The sequence below is a fragment of the Callospermophilus lateralis genome, chromosome X (assembly GCF_048772815.1).
Source record: "Callospermophilus lateralis isolate mCalLat2 chromosome X, mCalLat2.hap1, whole genome shotgun sequence".
Lineage (NCBI taxonomy): Eukaryota > Metazoa > Chordata > Mammalia > Rodentia > Sciuridae > Callospermophilus > Callospermophilus lateralis.
The window spans coordinates 39,611,751-39,634,045 of NC_135325.1; the positions used below are offsets into that span (position 1 = coordinate 39,611,751).

Below are 22,295 nucleotides of genomic sequence, written 5' to 3' on the forward strand. Positions count from 1 at the left end.
TTTTTAAAAAAAGCAGCAAAAGAAAAAAAAACTAACCAAGTTTCTTAGATTAGAAGCCAGAATGGTAATATCTTCAAAATGCTGAGAATCAACTGTCAGCTTAGAGTTTTATTCCACACCAAAGTTTCATTGGTGATTGAAGACATCCCCCACAAATACTTTTAGAAAAAATAAGGAACTTCCAAAGAAAGAAGGGAAAAAAGAACTCAGCAGTCTTCACGTTACAAGAAGCAAGAATGATCAAAGGATTTCATAAACAAGTAGTTAAATCTACTAAGATTTTATCTTACTCCTGTCAGAATGGCAATTATCAGGAACACAGGCAACAACAAATATTGTAGGGAAAATGGTACATTCATACATTGCTGGTGGGACTGCAAATTGGTGCAACTACTCTGAAAAGCAGTATGGAGATTCCTCAAAAAACTGGGAATGGAACCACCATTTAACCTGGTTATCCCACTCTTTGGTATATATCCAAAGGAATTAAAATCAGCATACTTTAGTTTGCAGCCACATCAATGTTTATAGCAGTTTGATTCACAATAGCTAAGCCATGTAACCAAACTAGTTACCCTTTCGTAGATGAAAGGATAAATAAAATGTGGTGATATACACAATGGAATATTATTTAGCTATAAAAAGAATGACTTTATGACATTTGCTGGTAAATAGATGGATCTGGAGAGTACCATGCTAATGAAATAAGCCAGTCCCCCCAAAACCAAAGGTCGAATGTTCTCTCTGATACATGGATGCTAACTCACAACAAGCGGGGGAGAATAGAAGTTCAGTGGAGTGAATTAAACAAAGAGGAATGAAGGGAAGGGAAGGGGAATCAGAGTAGGAGAGAAAACTGAATGAATCTAACGTGACTTTCCCATGTACATATATGAATACACCACAGTGAATCTCCACCTTATGTACATCCATAAGACTGGGATCCTAATTAGAATAAAACATACCTCATGTTTGTAAAAATACGTCAAAATGTACTGTCATGTATAACTAAAAAAACAAATAAAAAGAATAAAACATAGACAGGCTGGGCATTGTGGCACATGCCTGTAATCCTACCAACTCAGGAGCCTGAGGCAGGAGGATTGCAAGTTCAAAGCCAGTATCAGTGAGTTGAGGCCCTAGGCAACCTTGTCCCAAAAAATAAAAAGGGTTAGGTTCTTTTTTTTTTTTTGGTTCCAAAAAAGACCCCTCCCCCCCCCCAAAAAAAAAAGGTCTGATGAGGTAGCTCAGTGGTTAAGTGCCCCTGGTTTAAATCCCCAGTACAAAAAAAAATTAAATAAACATTGACTAGATGCAGTGGTAATAACAACAGTGGTAATTCATTTGGGGGTTAAGACCAAGGTTGAACTAAAATATAAAACAACATGCAAACTAGGAGAAGGAGAATCCAGAGTTTTAAAGTTCTTTTATTATTTGGAGTGATGGTGGAGAGGTTGATTGTAGGTTTTGTTAATAACACATTAAAATGTTAATTGTTCAAGTCAGTTGCATAACAACACATAGCAATGAATTGAGTGATTCTGAAGTATAATATTTAGACCTCATATCCTTATTAGAATATCTGCAAGAATAAAAAGAATCATGATGAAATATCTTAAATATGTTAAGGACAACCTCTAAAAGAATGTAAACATTATATAACTTAAATATAGATGTAAAAACTCAATCCTAAAGGATACAGGAGAAGAGAAAAAATTAAGCATGGGAAGCTCAAGATAAGATAATAGAAATAAACTAAAAAAATCAGTAACTAAAATAAAAGTAAAGGTATGAAACTACCATTTTTAGTTTGGATTAGAAACAGCAAAATACAACTATAAGCTGTTTATAAGAGACACAAACCAAAAATTTTTTGTATGTCTCTTTTTAACAAAGCCTCAAATATATATAAAGGAAAATGATGGCAAATTAAGCCTGACTTTACATTATCATTGCTGAGGATGAAGATAAAATGTGAAAGTTCTTTTTAACTGAACAGAGTATCTATTGTTTTGTCTTCCCAGATGCCCTGGTTTTCTGATAATTGTTCATAGGAGTTTGTTTCAGAAATGGAGTGTGATGAGCAAATGCTCTAAAATGTGGAACTGGCTAAGTGGGGGTTGGATAGAAAGCAATAAGTAGTCATTTCATATGCAAATAGGAAAATGATGGTCTGGCTCATGTGATGGCAAAGAAGTTGATCAAAGTAGTACCTATTGTCCTTTAGGATGATACCAACTGCCCAGAGAGACTGGAGATGTAGTGCACTTGCCAATAAAATGTCTTAAAATTAGAGTATGTTGAAGTATTTCAAGTTTCTCCAGTGAGGTGACCAGAGATAAAGTGTAGGATAAAGTGGGTCCTCCTAAAAGTAGAGAGAAAGCATTGTAGCTTTGTGTGTGTGGAGAGGTATTGAGAATTGAACCCAGGGATGCTCTACCACTGAGCTATAACCCCAGCCCTTTTTTATTTTTTAAAATTTTGAGACAGGGTCTCGCTAAGTTGCCAGGCTGATCTCCAACTTGCAATCCAATCCTCTTGCTTCAATCTCTCAAACTGCTGAGATTACAGGTGTGCACCCCCATGCCTAGCATATATGTAGCTTTTTAATAAGAGGAATCTGTTGCATATAGCCACGAATTGATGGCCAATGGTCAAATCACTGGGTGTCTTGTAAGATGGCAGATGTTGCAAAACATGCTTTACCCTGTTTCTAAAAATGTTTTGAAACTGGAATTTTGGAAGTTGGAATGGAGACACTGTGGAGGAGTTCTAAGAATTAGGCCACCCTCCAAAACTTACCTCTCCTTTGGGATAGCGGTAACGATATTTATCTTGGTCCCGTAGTGCAAATTCTTCAGGGTAGTGTTCTTGGATTTCTTCATAGGTCATCTCCTCACAGACACCCTAAGAGAAAGTATTGGGGGACACAAGCATTTGCTGGTGAAATCCAGCAGCCTTTGCCATAGTTCTAAGACCAATAATATGGTACTTGGGACTTCTGTGAGCACAGCTATGGAGTTGTGTTTGTTATTTGTGGGTGTGTATGTGAATATATATGTGTGCATGGTGTGTACTTGTGTGAGTATAAAAACAATAGTGTGTGGATGGGGGTGTGTTCTGGTTGAGTATATGATGCTTTTCTATGATTGTCTCAGTAGGTAAATAAGTATACAATATACATATAATTATGTATTTTTATAAATATATAGGCATAAGAATTTGAGGTTGTATCTGCAAGTATGTATGTAGCATGCTTGTTAAAGGACTTATGCCTTGCATATGTATTGTATTTGTGTGTGTGTGTGTGTGTGTGTGTGTGTGTGTTATGCCCGTGTGGATGTCTCTGTGGTATGTGTATCCATGCACATCTAAGTGTGTCTGCAGCACTTGTATCCATGAATATGTATCTTTCATTGTGTTTCTGTTGTATGTATATTTCTATTCCTGTGTCTGAGGCCTGTGTGAATTTGCAGTAATATGCTTGAGGTTTTGTATCTATGCTATGTTTATGTTCATGTTCATTATATGCTCCTCTGTGTCCATGTGGGGTATATATAGGGCTGCATGTGTCTATAATGAGTGTGTCCATATGAATCTCTAGGCATGTGTATGTATGTGTGGTATAGGCATGATGGTAGAAGAAAGTCCCTGTGTGTGAAGTTAATATGTATAATCATAAACATATTTGTGGCAGATATCTGTGATTTTATATGCAAATACACATGCATGAGCACAATATAGTCATATTCTTCCATTTTATAGCATTTGCTATCCCTCCACCCCGACCCCTACTTTAGATAGAAAAATAAGTGACTGATCCTTATTTTTTAACAGGTGTCTGTATTTAGCAGGTGTCTGTATTTCAGAAATTTCAGAGAGCAAAACTAGTAAATTTCTAATGGCTTTAGAATGGGTTTAAATCTCTTTATCCAAGGAAGTAATGAGTTCTTTGGAAGCACAGAAGAGCTTCCAAGTCGGCTGAGAAATCTCCAGAAGTGAGGTGGCTGCTGGAGGTAGTGGCAAGTGATGTTGGGTTTCTAAAGTTTCCTTTTGAGTATGTAAATTCCAATTAAACCTTCCTGAAGTGGGAAAGTGGCCTCTGTTGTCTTTTGGGTCATTTACCAGGCTTGCCTCAGGGTTATGGAACCGAACCCTTGTCACAACCTATAAGTAGCTCTGCAGTGTCGACCTTCTCCAACTGACACTGCCCATGGAAGAATGTGTACCCTATTCAGTACACAGGTCCTTCCCGATTGGCTTCAACTTTCAATTTTGAGGCAAGCTGGGAGCCTTTTGCCTGTGGGAAATGGCCACTGACACTCTCTTGACTTTAGGCAAAATGCTTAATTCCCCTTAATTTTATTTTCCATTTTTGAGAAATGAGAATTACAATTACCTTGTAGAAGTGTTTTGGATATTAGGGATAGTATATGTAAAAGATACTAGTACAGGGTGTACAAGGTACATTTAAAAGACTCAATTGATGGAATTAAGCATTAATAATGTAATCAATAATAGAAAATAAATCAGAAACTTAGGCATCATTGCAAATTCTTGCTTTTTCCTTACTCACCCCCCCCCTCTGGCCAATTCCTGAGATTCTGCCTCCTAAATCTCTCTCAAATCTATTCCTTTATTCTACCATCCATTTACCAGCAAATGTCATAATTTCATTCTTCTTTACAACATCAACTAAACTCTTATGATGACAAGTTTACATATTTGCACATGTATGTTTTACTAAATAGCCCCTTTCTAAATATGTGTTCCTTTGTACATCTATATTGACATATGTATATGTGAAATATGCACACACATACATTTCTAAATTTATAGAAGCATTTCTAGCATGTTAACCTACCCCATGCAAGTCATCTACACCTGTGGTGAAGCTCTTATGTTGGGCCTTATCAACCATAACCTGTGAAGTACCACCCATTGCCAATGTACCTATAGCATAGGTAAGAGAAGGATACCCTGAAAGAGATTTCCTAGTCACCAGAGTTGGTTCCTTCACCTCTCCCTCCTCCTTACTCCTTACACCATCAAGTACCATTGACCCTATTATGTTGGAAACATTCCCAAAGTCCTTCTTCATTCCATCTTCATACCACTATTCTGGTTCCACATGCCTTTGCCTCTTGCCACACTAATGCAGCCACCTGTCCTGACTGGTCTACATGCTCATCCTGGCATTGTTTTCACCTAGTCTCTATGCATGTACAGACTGGGCTTTAAAAATGGGAATTACATTCAGACCAATCTCCTTGACTTAGACCATGTTAAAGGCTTCCCATCGATATTAGGACAGGATCCAAATCCTCAACATGGACTATAAGACCCTGTAGCCTAGGTCTTTTTCCAGACTCATCTCCCTTCTCCCCAGACCTCACTATCACTGTCCCAGAATCTCTGTCATTCTTTCTTTTAGTTCCCTAAACATGCTAGGGTCTCTTCTCACCTCTGAGCCTTCATATAAGTAGTTCCCCATCTCTGAACTATGTTTATTGTTCCACTCCAAGCCCATTTTGCATGTTTCTTTTCTCATCCTTGGCTTCCTTCATGAATCTTTCCTTATAAATCTCTCTCACATGTGTGGTCAGGGATACCCTCATCTTCTGATCTTCCACAGTCCCTTGTACTTCCTCTCTCGGAAACTTATGTCACACTGAGATACAGAGTCTTGCTGTCTGCCTTTGGGCTCTCTAAAAGTAGAGGCCTTCCAGGGATCCTTGAGACATAGAATTGTGTTGAGCACTAGATGATTGTCAAGAAATGTTTGTTGAATTGTTTAGGTTCCCCATAAGAACTGGAGCAAAGACAACCCCAGGGATAAACCCATACTCAAACCCCCAACTCTGCCAGGAGATTCACCCCTTCCATCTCACCGCATCAATCTCATTCAGGGCCTTCCACTGCTCATAGGGGACACCCAGGGCTTCAGCTGTCTGGATGGTCCTCTTCATGTGGCTGGTCCATACTTTCAGGGAGTTGATACACTGGGACTGAATGAAGTTGGCCAGTGCATAGGCATACTAGGGATGGGGTGCAAAGGAAAAGATGAGGGGAAAAGGTGAGAAAGATAATGTATCCATGAAAACAAGCTCAAATCTTCCACCAACTGTAGAGTGGAGATGTCCCAAATTTATAAAAAGGCATACCCTTTAGAAGGGAGGGATAGGAAGAGGTTATTCAACAAATACAAGATTACAGTTAGACAGGAGAAATAAATTTCAGCATTCTATTTCACAGTAGAGTAACCATAATTAAAAATAAAATGTTGTGGGGCTGGAGTTGTAGAGCGCTTGTGTAGCATGTGTGGGGTGCTGGGTTCGATACTCAGCACCACATAAAAAATAAATAAAGGTATTATGTCTAATTACAACTAAAAAATAAATTAATTAATTAAAAATAAAATGTGTATAATTCAAAATAGCTAACATTTTGAATTTTCTCACCACAAATCAATGATAAATTCATGAGGAGATAGATCAATATGCAGTATATAGATATAATGTATATGTATGTTGAAACATCACATTGTACTTGATAAGCATATGCATAATTACAAAGTGTAAAACAAAATAGAGCCATACTCTTTCCCACGTGGTTAAAGGTCAAGGAAACAGAAAAGAGTATGTGTGCTTGCACTTATGTATGTGTCTGTATGTGTTTGCAGTCACTGATGCTTGCTCACTAAATACCCTACTAGGATATTCACTCATTCAAACAGATCCACCTCTAACACTTGTGGAGCCCAGGACAAGAATACAAATGCTGGCATACCACCCAAAATGCTTCTTCCTTTTCCTTCCATTTTGGGCACCATCCTATGTTTCTATATGGCCTGAGTACATATCTGTGGACAATCAAGTCACATGACCAAGTTCTCTTCACACCAACCTCTACTAATTCCTATGCTCTACCCCTTGGCCACCATTTGCCCTAAGACTGTATAAACTTCTGTGACACAGCCTGTCCTCAAGTGGTCAGACTCTCAGACAGGCCCATGTAGGCACTAGAAACAAATTCCCAGTCTTTAAAGATGGTAAGGTTCAAGATACCCAGAGAGTGGTCTGGAATGGGGAGGTAAGATTTGGGAGACATTTCTTTGATGCTGTGAATTCTCATTGCTTCAGCAGGTCTAGTACCTAGGTTTAAAGGGAATTCACATATATATTGAGGATATGGGGCCTTTGCTAAGTGCTGGGATGTTCTTATTCTCAAAACACAGCCAGTCCATGGTAGGAAACAATGGCAGCAACTGCAAAGGGCTGTGGGAGCTCAGAAGACCAAGAGATCAGCTTTCCTTCTGTGAATAGTTGTGTCATTAATCATAGATGGTGTGTACTAGAAATATTTGCACAAATGTGTGCAAGTGCACATTTGTATCTACATATATAAACATCACAAATATACACTTAATGATGGATATGTGTCATCAGTCAATATGCTCTAGCTAAAAAAGTTCTTGCCTGGCAGGTAGGAGACATGAGTTAACCCCTACCCCCCACTCCTTTACACAGCCACTCAGACACATCCCTGCCCTTCTCTGACTTTTTTTTCCCTAAAAGTAGCATTTGATCATCAGTCCTATCTTCTGTGAGAGTCACTGTACACAATAAGTGAGGAGCAACAATACCACTCCCTGAGATGCAGTAGGTGCTGCATAAGTAAGAGTTACAGTGATGGGATTATAGTTGATGAGAAAGTACTTTTAAACCAGACCTGGTGCACTGTGCCCATAACAGTGCAGGATGGGCCTGGGGTGTGTGTGTGTGTGTGTGTGTGTGTGTGTGTGTGTGTGTATGTGATTGTGAGTGCAGGAGACACACAGATGGAGATGGCCATGTGTCCGTCTGGGCTCTGGGTGTGTGGGTAGGGCAGGGCTAGCTCCCGTCAAGAGACTCCAGGTACAGGTGGTGCCACAGGGGAGGGTGCTACATCCAGGCAGGGTGATACCTCCAGTGGCCTCTATCTTTGCTCTGAGGAGCACAAGAAGTGAGTGTCAGATCAAAGTCTACCTCAATGGGAGGCTGCCAGTCTGGAGGTAAAAAAATAAAATAAAAAGAGCCCCGAGGTCCAGGCCTCCTGGGGCAACAGTGTACCTGGGACACCTCCCATATCTCCAGTAGGGTTGTTGAAATCAAGAAGAAAGGCCCGGTTTTCAGTCTTTGCTTTGTCTTGTATCAGCTGTGGGACCTGCGACCTGGGGGACCTCTTTGCTCCTCTCTGAATCTCACCTTTTTCATCTATAAACTGGTGGTGGTACTGGTCACCCCAAAGACCTGTTTTTAAAATTAAGTCAGGCCACACATGTGGAAACAGATGGCGCCATGACTGTGCATAACAATGAATCTCCCTCCTGCACTTTATTTCCCAGTTGTTTCAGCCAAAGTGAATCCTCCCAGCAAGCAATACCTGTGCTAAAAATCCCAGACAATTGGACCATGAGGTAAGCTTTGATCAGACACCCACTTATGCTCCTCAGAGCAAAGACAGAGGCCACTGGAAGTGTCATTCTGCCCTGAGGCACTACTTGTACCTGAAATCTTTTGACTAGAGTTAGCCCCTGCTCTGCCCACACAGCCTAGCTGGACACGTGGCCATCTCCACATGTGTGTCTCCTACACTCACAAATGTGTACACACACACACACACACACACACACACACACAGAGGAAATATATCCGTTTGTGCAGCCAACATCCAGAATGTGGTCATTATGCCTCACTGGGGGAGGACACTCATGCCCTGTGAGAGTCAGAGATAGGCCAGATCAGGGAGAGATGAAGCCCAGGGTTTGGCAACCTGCCTAGAAGAAGTTAACAGTTGTCGGGGGGCTTCCTGGAGATCCAGATCTTGGAGCAAGAGTTGTGCCTTGGAAGGGAACAGGGGAGGCAGGAAGATGCAGTAAGCAGTGGGGACAATTAATGACAGTGTGATTCCTGCAGTGGGTTGAGGAGGGAAGATAGCATTTTCCCTGAGTTGGGAAGAATGGGTACTCAAAGTAGGTCTCTCAAGGGAGCTGTCTGTGCACATGATGATTGCCAGATGACAGAGTGGCAGAGGAAGGTAGCAAGGTGTGTATGAACAAAGGCACAGAATTGTGAGAAAGATGAGGAGACCTATCATTCAAGGGCCAAAGGTGGTCATTGTGATGGGATGGAGAAGCAGCCAGATTTGGGCAGGTCAGAGTGAAGCTACCAGATTGAAGGAGCATTTGGCCTTTGGAAGCTATTAAGTTGCTATTTCAACACTGAGTGTCTGACAGTATGGAAGGGCATGAGTGACCTGAATCTGCTTCTACCCCATCATTGGGTACCCCCTACTCAGGACCCAGGTACTGGCAATGCTACCTGGCCAGCTCAGGCAGCCCATCTTAGTGCATGGTGCCTTCCCTACCTGCTTGCCCCGAGGTGAGAGGCCAGAGTCACCTCCGATGCGGCCTCTGAGGTTGAGTTCACTCTCACCATGCCGGCATAGGTATATGGAGCGTGGTGTGACATGGATGTTCATGAGATAGTAGACTGTGCGGCTCTGGATGTGGTCCTGTACTCGGTTCACCATGTAGCGTGTACCCACATCGAAGATCTTGATGTAGGACAGGTGGCTGGGCCAGACACAAGTAGAAGGGCAGATCAGTGTCTGATGGTAGGGAGGGCTGATCCCAAGAGAAAAACCCCAGCCACACACCTTGCTTTCAAGTTTCCTCTGCAATTCTGCTCTTAACTAACAAGATTCTATGGTTTGCCCTATTCTGAGTATCTCTTCTAGAGTCTTAGTTCCTGACTATCCTACAGGACTTATTGCCTACTACCATACCCCTCTTTCTCCTTTTCTCAGTTTCAGCTTGAGCCAAGCTGTATTTTTACCTTCACTCATCCCAAATCAAGCAGCTGGGGCTCTCTTCTCTGTGATTCACACTGCTGCAATAATCAGAAATAGTGATCTTCTGTATCTCTGAAATCAACATTTCATTGGCAGCTTCATTTCTCCTCCCCTTTAAATACTAATTGAAGTCTTCCCCTCTTTGTTTCTTTTTTTTTTGCTACTTAAAATGTTTTATTTGTTCTTTTTAGTTATACATTACAGTAGAATGTATTTTGACATGTTATCCATATAGAGAGTATAACTTCTCGTTCTTCTGGGTGTACATGATGTAGAATTACATTGGTCGTAGGAAAGTACGATGTCTGATTCATTCCTGCCATGATACAGTGTACTTTATATTCTACATCTGGGTGTACATGTGCCTGTTTATCTCTCCACACTCAGAAAATGGAGTTAGACTGGGTGTTTTCCCTATTTTCCATGCAGTCTATAAACACCCTCCTCTGTTCTAGGCACTGTGATTGGGGTGGGACCCAGCATCTGCCCTTTGGGAACTCTTAGGCCAGTCAGGAACATATACTTGGAAATATGTAATCAATGTTCATCATTCATTTCACAAATACTCACTGGAAGGTGTGCCAAGCACTGGGGCATAGGGATATAGAGGTGGTCCACAACATCATTGGAGAACTTGTGGTCCCTGCTTCAAGCTCCTCAACCACCTATCTGTGGAGGAGCTGAGGAATAAGTTGGAGATACTGACTAATCAGAAGATTAGAACCATGGAGCAAGACTTCTGAGGCCACTGATGTACCAGTCATTAATCCTTTGATTGTTAGATTGTAAGGAGTTCAGAGAGATTCCTCAGGTGTGGGAAGCTGGGCTTTGGAGCTATGCCACCAACACTGGTTGCACAGTAAGAAAATCAAGTGAACTGAAATATCTGTACTAGCCCAAAGTCATTGAGAAGTTTAATTCAGGAAACTTTTCCCTTGATCTCCCTAGAGAAGTCCTTTATGTCTACACCAACTCATTATGCCCAGACCTATGATCCATGTCCAATGATTCCCACAGAGCCCTTGGATTTGTTGAAATTTTCTGTGCATCTGGCAGGAATTGGAGATTTTAAGGTGCATGAATCCTTATGACTGTCATACAGAGAAGAGATTATTATCTCTGCGAAACACACAAAGATAAAGCTATTTGCCTAAGGTCACCTTAGGGAGTAGACTTGGGCTTTAACTCTAGAATGGTCCTCTCTCTAATCATCTCTCCTAGGATCCTTAGAGCCTAGGAGTAGAAAATATCTGATGTAACATTGTTTCCTAGTTATTTTCTGTTCCTAACACTAGGTACAGCATGTCTCTAGGAGAACTTCCAAATCACTCAGCTATGTCTGACATTTTATGTGCCTTCACACATGAGCCCCAGCTGACCTTACCTCATGTTACCAAGCTGTACCCATAGCTTCTTTGTTTCATTCTTATCTTCATGTCTTTGTTGTACCCTTGGAATATCTCTCTGTACTTCTCTCCTCTTACTCAGATTTCTAACTGGACCATTACAAAGTGCTGTTCTTGCTTAAAAGATGTCCCTCGCCATATTTCCCTCGTTGAGCTCCTATGCATCCATCCTTCAAGAATCAGTACACTAACTCTCTACAGAAAGTCACCTTTGAGCCCAGGGTCATGTAAAATCATTTAGAAGTGCTCAACACCAAAAGTATTACAGTAGCTCATTCCTATCCCCCACTATGTGTAATTTAAAATAAAAATTATAAACTTATGAAAATATAAGTAGGTCCTACCAAATTCTGATTTTATGTTTTTCCATTTTGACTACCTTGATGCTGTTTTTATATTAAGTATGAAATGTTTTTAGGATAGTTTTCTTATTTTTGGAAGCCCCCACCTTACCAGTACTCTAAGCACATGTTTAGTCTGTCTATTGGGCAACCCAGCTTTTCTAGATCTCTTCCTGCAAGTTCGACAAGGTTTCCTCCTCTGTGGAACCATCCTCCAACCATCACTTGGTTTTCTGTCCCCAAAATTGTGACCAACTGTGTATAGACTGTCCTCTCCAACAAACTGGAAATTCTATCAAAGCAGGGATATCCCTTCCTTCTTGGAGTTCCTTAGGCACAGCTAAGGTTGTCCTTAATGCACAAACTATAAATGTTCATTGATGGAAATATAATGAAATAAATCTGGCCTACTATATATGTCGTCTTTAGTTCTTTAGGCCCAAACCAATACATCAAAAAATAACAGAGCACTTGTAGTAGTCTAGACCCAGAGCTGGGGGCTTTCTTGATGCCATTCTTTCACTTCAGCCTCCCTTCTTTAATCTCCTAAAACCATATGCTATTAGTCCACATGGTACGTTTGTGGAAATTTGAAAAGTTTATACTTTCCTCAGAGCATACAGAGCCACACTAGAGTGAAGTTGAATGAAGCAAAGCTGTGAAAATGCACATAAAGGCCATGGTCCTTGCACTGTCAACTCCCCCATCTGACATTTTTTTTATGTTATAGGGATATAAGAAAGGAAAAACCAGTTGGAAGTTTGGGAATATGGGTTTCAGTTTATGCTCTGCTGCTGACTCATTGTATTATCTCAGGTAAACCTTTAACCTGATCTGGGCCTCAGTTTTCCCTTCTAAGGAGTGGAGTAATAACAATGCTCATTTCTTAGTACTTCAGTTGGGTAAAGCTGAAAGAATGTTATGTAAACTTCTTAGGGTGGTGAAGATTATTTATGTCCTCTTTACAATTTATACTTGAGCCTCAAAGAGTGTAGGTGAACAGGATCCTTTCCTATTTTAATCAATTGAAAGAAAGCAGGGTTCTGGGAACAGTTTACATCTAAACTCACATCTCTTATGGACTGACAGTTAATACCTCTCCTATCTTTAGCTGGTATTATGATGGAAAACATATTATTTTTCATGGATATTCCCATATGTCGACATATTATGGAAGCTTTTTGAGAATAGAACCCATTTCTATTCCCCCTGTTTATAATGTCTACATACACCACAGCCCAAAAGGGGCCAAATGATTGCTGATTAAAGAGCTATGTGAGTGTTGTGAGAAGAGACATGATAAGAAGATAGAATATATGGTTAGAGTCCTAGTTCTACCCCTCACTTGTGTTGGGAGCTTGGGAAAGTAGTTTCAATCCTCTAAGAATTCAATTTCCTCTTCTTAAAAATTTTTATGATGATATTTATCAGTCTCCTTTACAGGGCTTCTGTGTGGGATTCAATGAAAGAAAGAAGTGGAACATGTTTGAAAACTGAAGTATTATTGAGTGTGAAGAATACTTTTACAATAATAGTAGCGAACACCCATGGGAAGGAGGCATTTGTTTTCAGAAATAAAGGTTCTGATCTGTCCATATTGCTCAGGAAGGCACTATTTCAGTCATCTCATGAATACCTCACACTGCCATGAAGACAGATCATCAAGTTGTTCCCCTGATGTTAAAAATAGAGAGGTTGGAGGCCCAGGGAAGGAGGATGTTTCCATATAAGGACATCAAAACTACACTAAGGATCCAGGTCTTAACTTTGGGATGTTGGGCTCTTACCTGTCCAATTCATCATCCAAGGGTTGATAGTTGACCTCATAGCATTCAATTCTCTTTAGAAAATCTTCCAGAACTTTTTCTCTGTCACAGTCTATGTAATCAGGGCTGCCAAGCTTCACTTGCTGGAAGAAGGGAGAAGAACAGAGGGTCCAAGGGATACATTGTAAGATAAAGACTCTGAAAGTGTTCTTGGGAAAAGCCCTTAGAAACCACTGAATACAACATCCCTTATTATAAAGGTGAGAAAATTGAAACTTGGAGAACCTTGCCAGAGTTTACAAAAATCAGTTAAGTGAAGAAAAGATTAGAAACTCCTCATTTCTTATCTCCAGGTGGTTAGAAAAAGGACTATTTTATTGCATTCACTGCCACAGCACACACTGTTTAGGAAGCATATTAATAAGAGGACTAGACATTGTGATGTAAAAAAAATGGCTACAGAAAAAAGAAGCAGAAATCTTGGCTTGGAATCATAATGGCTCACATATTTGGAGCCTTTACTGGAAGAATGTGACATATTCTCTTTGGTTTTCTGAAGGGCTAACAGTTCCTATCCCCCAATATCCATTTTCTCCTTTCACATTTCCCATCCCATTCCCTCCCAGTAATGTTAGCCTACACAGAATCTGGAAATCATTCCAGATGCTTCTTTTTATTATCCCTTATCTCTTAGCAGGCACCAAATCCTTTCCAATCCCTTTTAAATATTCATTTTCTCTTGCCTGTACTAACTAAGGCTTTGAGACTGACTAATTTGTCTAGCCATGTTATTTCTGATATATTTACCATACCAGCAGCCAGAAGGGTATATCTAACATACATATCTGATCATGTATTCTCCAGTTTAAAACCCATTAAACCCATCGCCATTTCCTTATATCTTTTAGCCCAAAGTGTCAACTATTTTTAGCACGTGGCTCATAGCTTATCATGAGTAAGACCGAAATTATTTCTTAGTCTTTATTTCTCACTGCTTCTCATTCCATCACACATTTGATGTAGCCAATCTAAGCTATTTATAGCTCCCAGAGATGTCATACTTAGTATAAGCTCTTTCTTATTCCCATTCTTTACCAGTAAATTCCCATCCATTCTTCAAGGTGCATCTCAACTATTACCTCCACTGGGAAACCTTCCCTGACATACCCTTACTACTGTATTCTGACGCTCTCCCCCGTTTCCTCATATCAGCTTTGATCTCAGAGTTCTGTCTATATACTTTCCAGTCTCCTTCATGTGGCCATAAACTTAAGAGAAGGATTTTCACGTAACCATTTCTATGTCTCTATTGCCAAGAATGGCCCATCCTAGATATATAATGAATTTATATTAAATCAATAAATAGATGGATAGGTAGATGAAGAGCTAAGAGAGGAACTAGACATGTTCTATGTCTCAAGAGGTAAAAAAAATTAGGACCAATGATTGGAAATTACAGGGAGGAAGGTTTCAGTTTGATTGGGCTACAATGTTGAAGGCAGTGAGCTATTTGTCCTTGCATGTATTAAAATAAAATCTAAACAAACATTTAACTGAGATTTCAAGTACCTGATGGAGGATTGTAGGAGATGATCTTTAAGGGCATCTTATATTCCTAAGCTCCGGTAACTTAATGAGGTAGGGAACAACAAAATGTTGTGAATGATCTAGTTCTAAACACATGGCTAGATTCTAAAAGTGGTGATAGTTCTTATATGAATTGTGGTACAGAATAAAGAACATAGGTTTTCTAGGTGGATAGCCATTTCAAGGCAGAGCTAGCACTCCTATCTTTTTCTGGCTGTATAAATCTTTGACAATTTATTTATCCTCTTGGAACCCTATTTTCATCTCTGTAACATAGAAATGATCCCTAATATGCAGGTTTGTTGTGAAAAAAATGAGAAAAATTTGATGCTTTGTGCCTCTATCAGGCTCTTTACATATTGGCTTTACCTAATTCCATAGGGTTATTGTGGGCCAGGATGGTCAGAGAATCGTGCCTATGCAAAGTGAAAGCAAAAGCTCAGGTAACAGTACTTCATTTAATCTTACAGAAATAAACTGGGTATGACAGCACACATCTGTAATCCCAGGAGCACAGGAGACTGAGGCAGAAGGATTGCAAGTTCAAAGCCAGCCTCAGGAACTTAGTGAGACACTAAGCAACTTAGCAAGACACTGACTCATATTTTTAAAAAAAGAAATAAAAAGGGCTGTGTGGATATGGCTCAGTGGTTAAGCACCCCTAGGTTCAATCCCTGGCACCAAAAAAAAAAGAAAGAAAGAAAAAAAAATCTTACAGAGATCTTTAGGTAGGAGCCAAAACTAAGACAGCAAAAACTAAGAAGGAAAAGTAACTGTTGCTCCTTACCTTGATGTTTTCTGCAATGATGTCAGGGTCATTACATATAGACTCAATGAAAAAGACCTGTAAGAGAAACATAAAAAAAGATGTCTAAGTCTGGGGATGTAGTTCAGTGGTAAAAGTCTTGCCTAGCATGCAAGCTGGGTTTAAACCCAGCTCTGAAAGATAGAAAGAAAGAGAGACAGAGGTTTGATCTCTAACTATGAAAGGGGATGTTCCAACTGGGAATTATATTTGGTAGGAGCCAAACATAGATGGATCCTGTCTCCCCCTTGAGTGATCTCCAGGGGCATGTCTGACAATAGAATCTCATACAGTGATGTTTCAGGCTTGAGTTTTATGAGCTATTCTGGCCTTAAACTAAATGACCCTGGATTGTTGTTTTGTGTTTTTACTGTGCTTTTTAAGTCTGTTGTATTTTTTTGTAGTGGTTCTCAACTCCTTCATCATTGTCATACCCCACCCTCAGTGTCGACTTGTCAGTAACCATTTTCCATTGCCTAATGTGGTACATCTCCTTTCCTATTCTGTTTTGCTGCTTCTGACTATGCTCCGGAAAACCAGACAACCAAATGAATATATTGAGCCTATGGTGGCCAATTTGGTTGTTCTGAGTATCCTATTTAGTCTTTCTTTGGAGTTTGTACTGGATAAGTAGGTTCTAGACAAGAATGGAACTATTACTGTACCTTGTACCCATGTTCCTTTGCAAACTGCAGAATCAGTGACCGTCTTTCTCTGGTAGTGTTGGTGGCATCAAAAACCTAGAGATAGGTAATGAAATTGGCTTACTCTGTATCTAGTATTGACAGAACACTCACTCTTTTTCCATGTCTGTGCTAAGTGGAGGGCTTCTAGAAAGTGGTAGACTTTTTAGAGGATCTTGAAGGAAAGGAAGAATTAACTTATCTCAATTTCACAAACACTTATCAAGCACTTTCTGTCTGCCCAGAAATGTACCAGATCCTGTGAGTATAATAAGGCAAAAGAAAAACTGTAGGTTTTTATTAGGATTATTTTACAGGTGGAGTAATTTAGGCATAGAAGAAAGACTTACCTTCACTAGTCACTAAGAGTGCTGACAGAGCAGAGCTATTGGTTTCCTCAAGTCCTACATGAGGCCTCTTCCTTCCTTATCAACTTAAAAGTCCTTAAGAGTAGGAAACAACTCCCTAATCTCAGCAATTTAGATCAGACCCTTTGCAAATTTAAGAATCTTTTCCTCCTTTAGAAATTGGGGATGTATAGGTAAATCTCTAGAACTCAAAAATGTTTGTACTGTAGTCTTATATTCCAGTAGAGCCCTGCTGAATTCTTAGGGGTTCATTAGTAGTACACAGTGGTTAAGAGTGGGGATTACCAAGCTACACAATCTGGATTTCAGTTTGGGCCCTACCATATACATGTTGTGCTACCTTGGGGAATTATGTAATCTCTCTGTTCCATTCTTCCAGGCTTTCAAATGGGGCATGACAATATCTCATGGGGGTAGTGTGCAACTAAATTATTAATATGAGCAAAGTACTTAGAATAATATATGGAATAGTTAATTCTCAGTATATATTAGCTATTTTCCATTCCAGCAGATGCCCAAAGAAAATAATGGAAATTTCTTTACCGCAACATGACCTTCCTCATGGCTAAGATAGTTATGAACATCCTTCAGGGCTGCCAATGCACACTGCCTGAAAAATATACAGAAAGAAACTGACAACCCTTATCTCCAAGATGGTTTTCTCTCTCTTTTTCTGCATTATCGTTTGTACCATCTCTCATATATCTTACACTAAATTATTCATCTTTTGAACATCTACACAGGATGTACTATGTTCTAGGCACCATGCCAAGCACAGAGGGGTTAAACAGTTGTAATTGGATCTGTGTGTACAGCTTAGTGGCAGGAATAAAGTGACATGTTTGGGAAAGTCTAAGTAATGACAGCAGACCCAATTTTAAGTGTTTCAATGCTTGTGATAAGGAAACTCAAGCTAAATATCATATCAACCCAAGTAGGGCTTAGGTGTGTGGTCTTTAAAGTTAAAGTCATGTCATGGCATGAGTAATATTTAAGTGTAGGCATTACAGTGGCAATGTATTTTCAGCAAAAAAAAAAAAATCTCTTTAGTGATTACTTGTAGCTAGGTTCTATGGTGAGGACATGGATTAATATATGAGACCCAGGCTCCATTGTGGAAGTACTCAGAATCACATATGGGAAAGAGAACTTAAGGTTGGCCAAGCTATTTAGACTTTCATCTCAAATGCTAGGCTAAGAAGTTTCTACTCTCCTGTTAGAAGTAGAAGAATATAAAAGGTTCCTGATAAGAAGATGGTTAGCAGGATTTGAGCAGGGATGTCCCAATTACCCTTTGAGTAGGGCTTTGTCTCTTACCCAGGTTACTCTGTCCCACTCTCCCATGATCTGAAGAAAGGCCTCCCTCAGCCAACGGGTAGCACAGGTCCGTAATATGTTGGGTACTTACTTCCTGATAAGTAGGGCCTCCATGTTGTCTGGGAGAAAGAATTCGTAGTTCTTGTAGCTCACTGCCTCTCGTCGATACTGGCCTAAATTAAACACTGAAAGCAGGGAGCCCTAGTGAAGAGGTTGGGAAGATCTTCCCAACTCAGAGGTAGAAGAATTTTAAGCAATAAAATGTGCATGTAAAAATTCAAATTATAAACTACCAGCCCATTATTTTCCTCATAACAGCCCTGCAAGTTATATGGATGACCACTCCCACTTTATAAATGAGGAAAGTGAAGTTCAGAGATAGAAAATAACTTTCACAGTTAAAAAGTAGGGATCTAGGATTGAAACCCAAGTATGTTTGGCTCTTAAATTATTATATTTTATCATAAACTGCAACCTTCTCAATGTTTTACTCTACTGGAAAGATGAAGAGACAGAGATTCAGGAAGTAAAATCAATCAATCACCAGGGTTAAACTGAGTGAGGTGGTAACAGACATACACTAGGCCTTCTAACTCCTAGCCTAGTGCTATTTCATTTTTCTGTATCAGGACAAAGAATTTAAATCTAAATCTCTAGTCCATACTCTCCTACGTGTAATGGTGAAAAGTCATAGGGGAGAAAAGGAATGAAGGATAAGAGGATAAGAAGCAAAGCAGGGAATATTTCACTCTTTCATCTAACAAATACTATTGATGACAATTCTGTGAAGAAGGATATGAGTTCTGGATCTCAGAGAATAACCAGGTCTTCATGATGGGGCCTTCAAGGAGCTCACAAACCAGCAGGTAGGACAGCAAATTAACCAGTAAAGAGAGAGTTCCCATGTAATTTGTTAAGTGCTCTGGCGAACAACAGAGTTATGCAAAAAAGTGAGGGAGAAGGAGAGACAAATTCCATCTGGATTGATCTGAGATTTCTTAGAGAAAGTGGCATTGAAACATGCTTACTGGGGTAGGTGCCTTTTATAGGTATGCATAGAAATGAGGGTAGGGAACAAGGGCATTCCTGGAAAAGAATAGCTCAAGCAAAGGTATAGATAGTATCAGCAGATGAGACTATTTGTGGATGGTGTGTCATCCACTGAGGTTGGGGCCTGAGAGGCTAGAAGGGACCAATTGTGGAAGCCTTGAATGACAGGCTAGGGAGCCTTGGTTTAAACCTGCAGCTCAAGGGGACTCTTAAAGGCTATAGTTATGTCTGCTTTGTGCTTTGAAAAAAGACTATGTAGGCCTCTGTGAGGAGTGAGTAGAATGGAGCAGATAGGAAGAGGGGGGTCATGGCAAAGACCCATGTGCCACAGTACCATGTGTCCCTCCACTCAGCATAGGTTCCTCAGAGCTTGTAGTCCTCCCTGAGAGTGGTTCCTTCTCACCTTCCCTTCTGCTATGTTACCCTCCTCTCATATGACCTAGCATAAATATACCCAATCTAGGAAGTTTTTATTGCCTTCCAGTTGACAATTTCATTTCTAAGCCCCCTAAGCACCTTGCTCAGGGACTTCTAGGTGATACAAGGTATTCTTATGTATCATAATCAAGTTAAGAACTCTTTAAGGACAGGGCACAGTCTATTCTGTTTTTTTCATCCTCAATGCCTGGCATGTGTTTTGGCACATGGAAAACTATTGGAAAACTCTCCATTGGCGGAGTAGGGAAAGAAGAAATGAGGGGGGCGAAGAGAGGATCTGGGGTCTAGGATGTAGCTCAGCAGTACTGTGTGCTTATCATGTACTAGGCTTTGGGTTCAACTGCAAGCAGTGAGAGAAAACTTGAAGAAAGGGAAGAAAGATGAATGGAGGGAAAAGGGTATATGGGTAGGATGTTGGGATGGGCAAGGGAAATACAGAGAGGAAGTGAACAGAGAAAAGGAGAGTACAGAACCAATATAGGAACATTTTTCTCTTCTTATCAGTAGGGCCAATGCATTAGGTCTAGCACAATAAGTGTCAGGCTTGGAGTCAAACATATCCTGGTTCTGTCACTTACAGCTATTTGCCTTTAGACAAGGCATTTCATCTCTTTGGCCTTAATTTCTCCAACTATGAAAATATGAAGATGTGATAATGCTAATAAGAGTAGTGATGTTGGCAGTGCAATTATAGCAATGATAATAAAACTAGTATACTGCTCTCAGAAGGTTGTTTTTGTGGTCATGAAACATCTTGAGAGCAGGCATTAAGTCTTTTTTTTGTACCAGGGATTGAACCCAGAGACGCTTAACCACTGAGCCACATCCACAGCCCTTTTATTTTATAGTTTCATTTTCATTTTGAGACAAGGTCTCACTAAGTTGCTTAGTGTCTTGCTAAGTTGCTGAGGCTAGGTTTAAACTTGCAATCCTACTACCTCAGCCTCCTGAGCCACTGAGATTATACGTGTGCACTACCATGCCCAGCAGCATTAAGTCTTAATACTAGTTTTCGTGTGTTTACCACCCATCATGGGACTGGGCATAGAGTATACTCAAGAAATTATAAAATGTATAAGAATGTAGTGGCAGTGATATAGTATTAGTAGTAATAATGGTAGTAATGCAATCCAGGTAATAATGGTGATGAGGCATTTTTGATACTGAGGGTTTTGGCCTCCTACCTTACTCAGTTTTCTACCAGTGTCTGCAGGAGGGATATATAACAGAAGGTTTCAGAGACATACCTTTAGTTGGTGTTCCTACCCAATTAAGATATCGTGTGAGCTTCGTGGAGATATAGGTCTTGCCTCTAGCTGGTAAACCCACCATGATCACCATCGTTGGGGAATTGGTAAACTGGGGTATGGATGCTGGAAGACAAACAGAGAGTCAAAAGCTTATCCCCAGAACTATATAATATTCTGGCATTAGCTCAGAGATGTAGAGTTGAAAAGAACATCTCTCCCACCATTACAAAGGAAAAAAAAAGCTGAAAACTGCATACTAATGACTCTCTTTGAACTCATAATAAACTGAGGTTGCAGGATAAATAGCTAACCGCAAACATGTAAAAACAGGCATCTGCTGGGAGCAAGAGGACACAGGCATTTACTTACCTGGGGCAGATACTGATGAGCAACATATAAACTCCTAAGAAGATGCAACTAAAATTTATAAATGAATTGCTAAAGGCTAGTTGTGGGCCAATGTGAGAATGTGAAGCACATAGGGTCTGTAGACATAGATGGTTTCATATCCTTTTGTTATTTTCTTCCAGGAATTCTACCAGGTGCTGTCAGGGAAGACTGAGAAGGATCCTGAGAAAGATATCTTGTAGTTCTGGATTGGGGAGGAAAATGGAACAAATAACCATTGCTGAAATTCTGCTGAGACCATTGCCTCTATATTCTCTATGGGGTTAAAAAAAGCCTTAATATTTATGGAGAAAGGCAATAAAAATCTGTAGATGAGAGCACTGGTGGAAACTCACTGCTGCTGGTAGTGCAACGGTCAATACCAGACAAATCTACCCTATTCTTCTGAGGGGGAAACCCCCTTAAACTGCAGAAGGAAGGGCAACAAAACTGAGAGCACTGGTGAAAACTCTGTATATGTAAGGGAGAGAAATGAAGGAAAGAGTTATAATCCAGGAGGGGCAGGAAAATATGCTAGGCTCACCATTATATTTGGAGGAGGGACAGAAATACTTGTGAAAGTCATACCTCCAACACACAGGGTAAACCTGCCTAAGACTGACTTAATCAGAATAACATGGAATGCTCTAGTCTCCTATTCCTCACTACCAGGCTAAACATAATAGTGAAGTTGGGCATGGTGGCACATGCCTGTAATCCCAGTGACATAGGAGGCTGAGGCAGGAGGATCTTAAGTTCAAGGCTAGCCTCAGCAGCTTTGTGAGAACCTAAGCAACTTAGTGAAACCCTGTCTCAAAATGAAAAAAAAAAAGGGGAGGCTGAGAATGTGGCTCAGTAGTTAAGTGTCCTGGGTTTAATCCCTGATACCAAAAAGAAAAAGGAGTGAAATAGTGAAATATATATATAAAAGATGCAAGAGATAGATTGTCTCCAGGAAGCAGCCCAAAAGGCAGAATCTAGGATAGAATAAAAGTCCAAAGAG

At 40.1% G+C, this 22,295-nt stretch overlaps 1 protein-coding gene across 8 annotated transcripts in view; it reads right to left on the bottom strand.

The window, feature by feature from the left end:
- The window catches only part of Pfkfb1 (6-phosphofructo-2-kinase/fructose-2,6-biphosphatase 1), a 54,923-nt gene that overhangs the window by 7,799 nt on the left and 24,829 nt on the right, over positions 1–22,295 (bottom strand). For 6 of the 8 annotated variants that reach the window (XM_077107408.1, XM_077107410.1, XM_077107409.1 and 3 more), the window contains 9 exons: positions 20,903–21,028; positions 18,259–18,352; positions 17,394–17,460; positions 16,465–16,539; positions 15,782–15,838; positions 13,429–13,550; positions 9,409–9,616; positions 5,892–6,038; positions 2,803–2,907 (listed from right to left, as the gene is read on the bottom strand). In XM_077107408.1, coding sequence (XP_076963523.1) covers positions 2,803–2,907; positions 5,892–6,038; positions 9,409–9,616; positions 13,429–13,550; positions 15,782–15,838; positions 16,465–16,539; positions 17,394–17,460; positions 18,259–18,352; positions 20,903–21,028 — 1,001 coding nt within the window. Of the gene's footprint in view, positions 1–1,411; positions 1,583–2,802; positions 2,908–5,891; positions 6,039–9,408; positions 9,617–13,428; positions 13,551–15,781; positions 15,839–16,464; positions 16,540–17,393; positions 17,461–18,258; positions 18,353–20,902; positions 21,029–21,274; positions 21,498–22,295 lie in introns of those variants that run through there. The other 2 variants (XM_077107412.1, XM_077107414.1) reach the window with 2 other exon arrangements.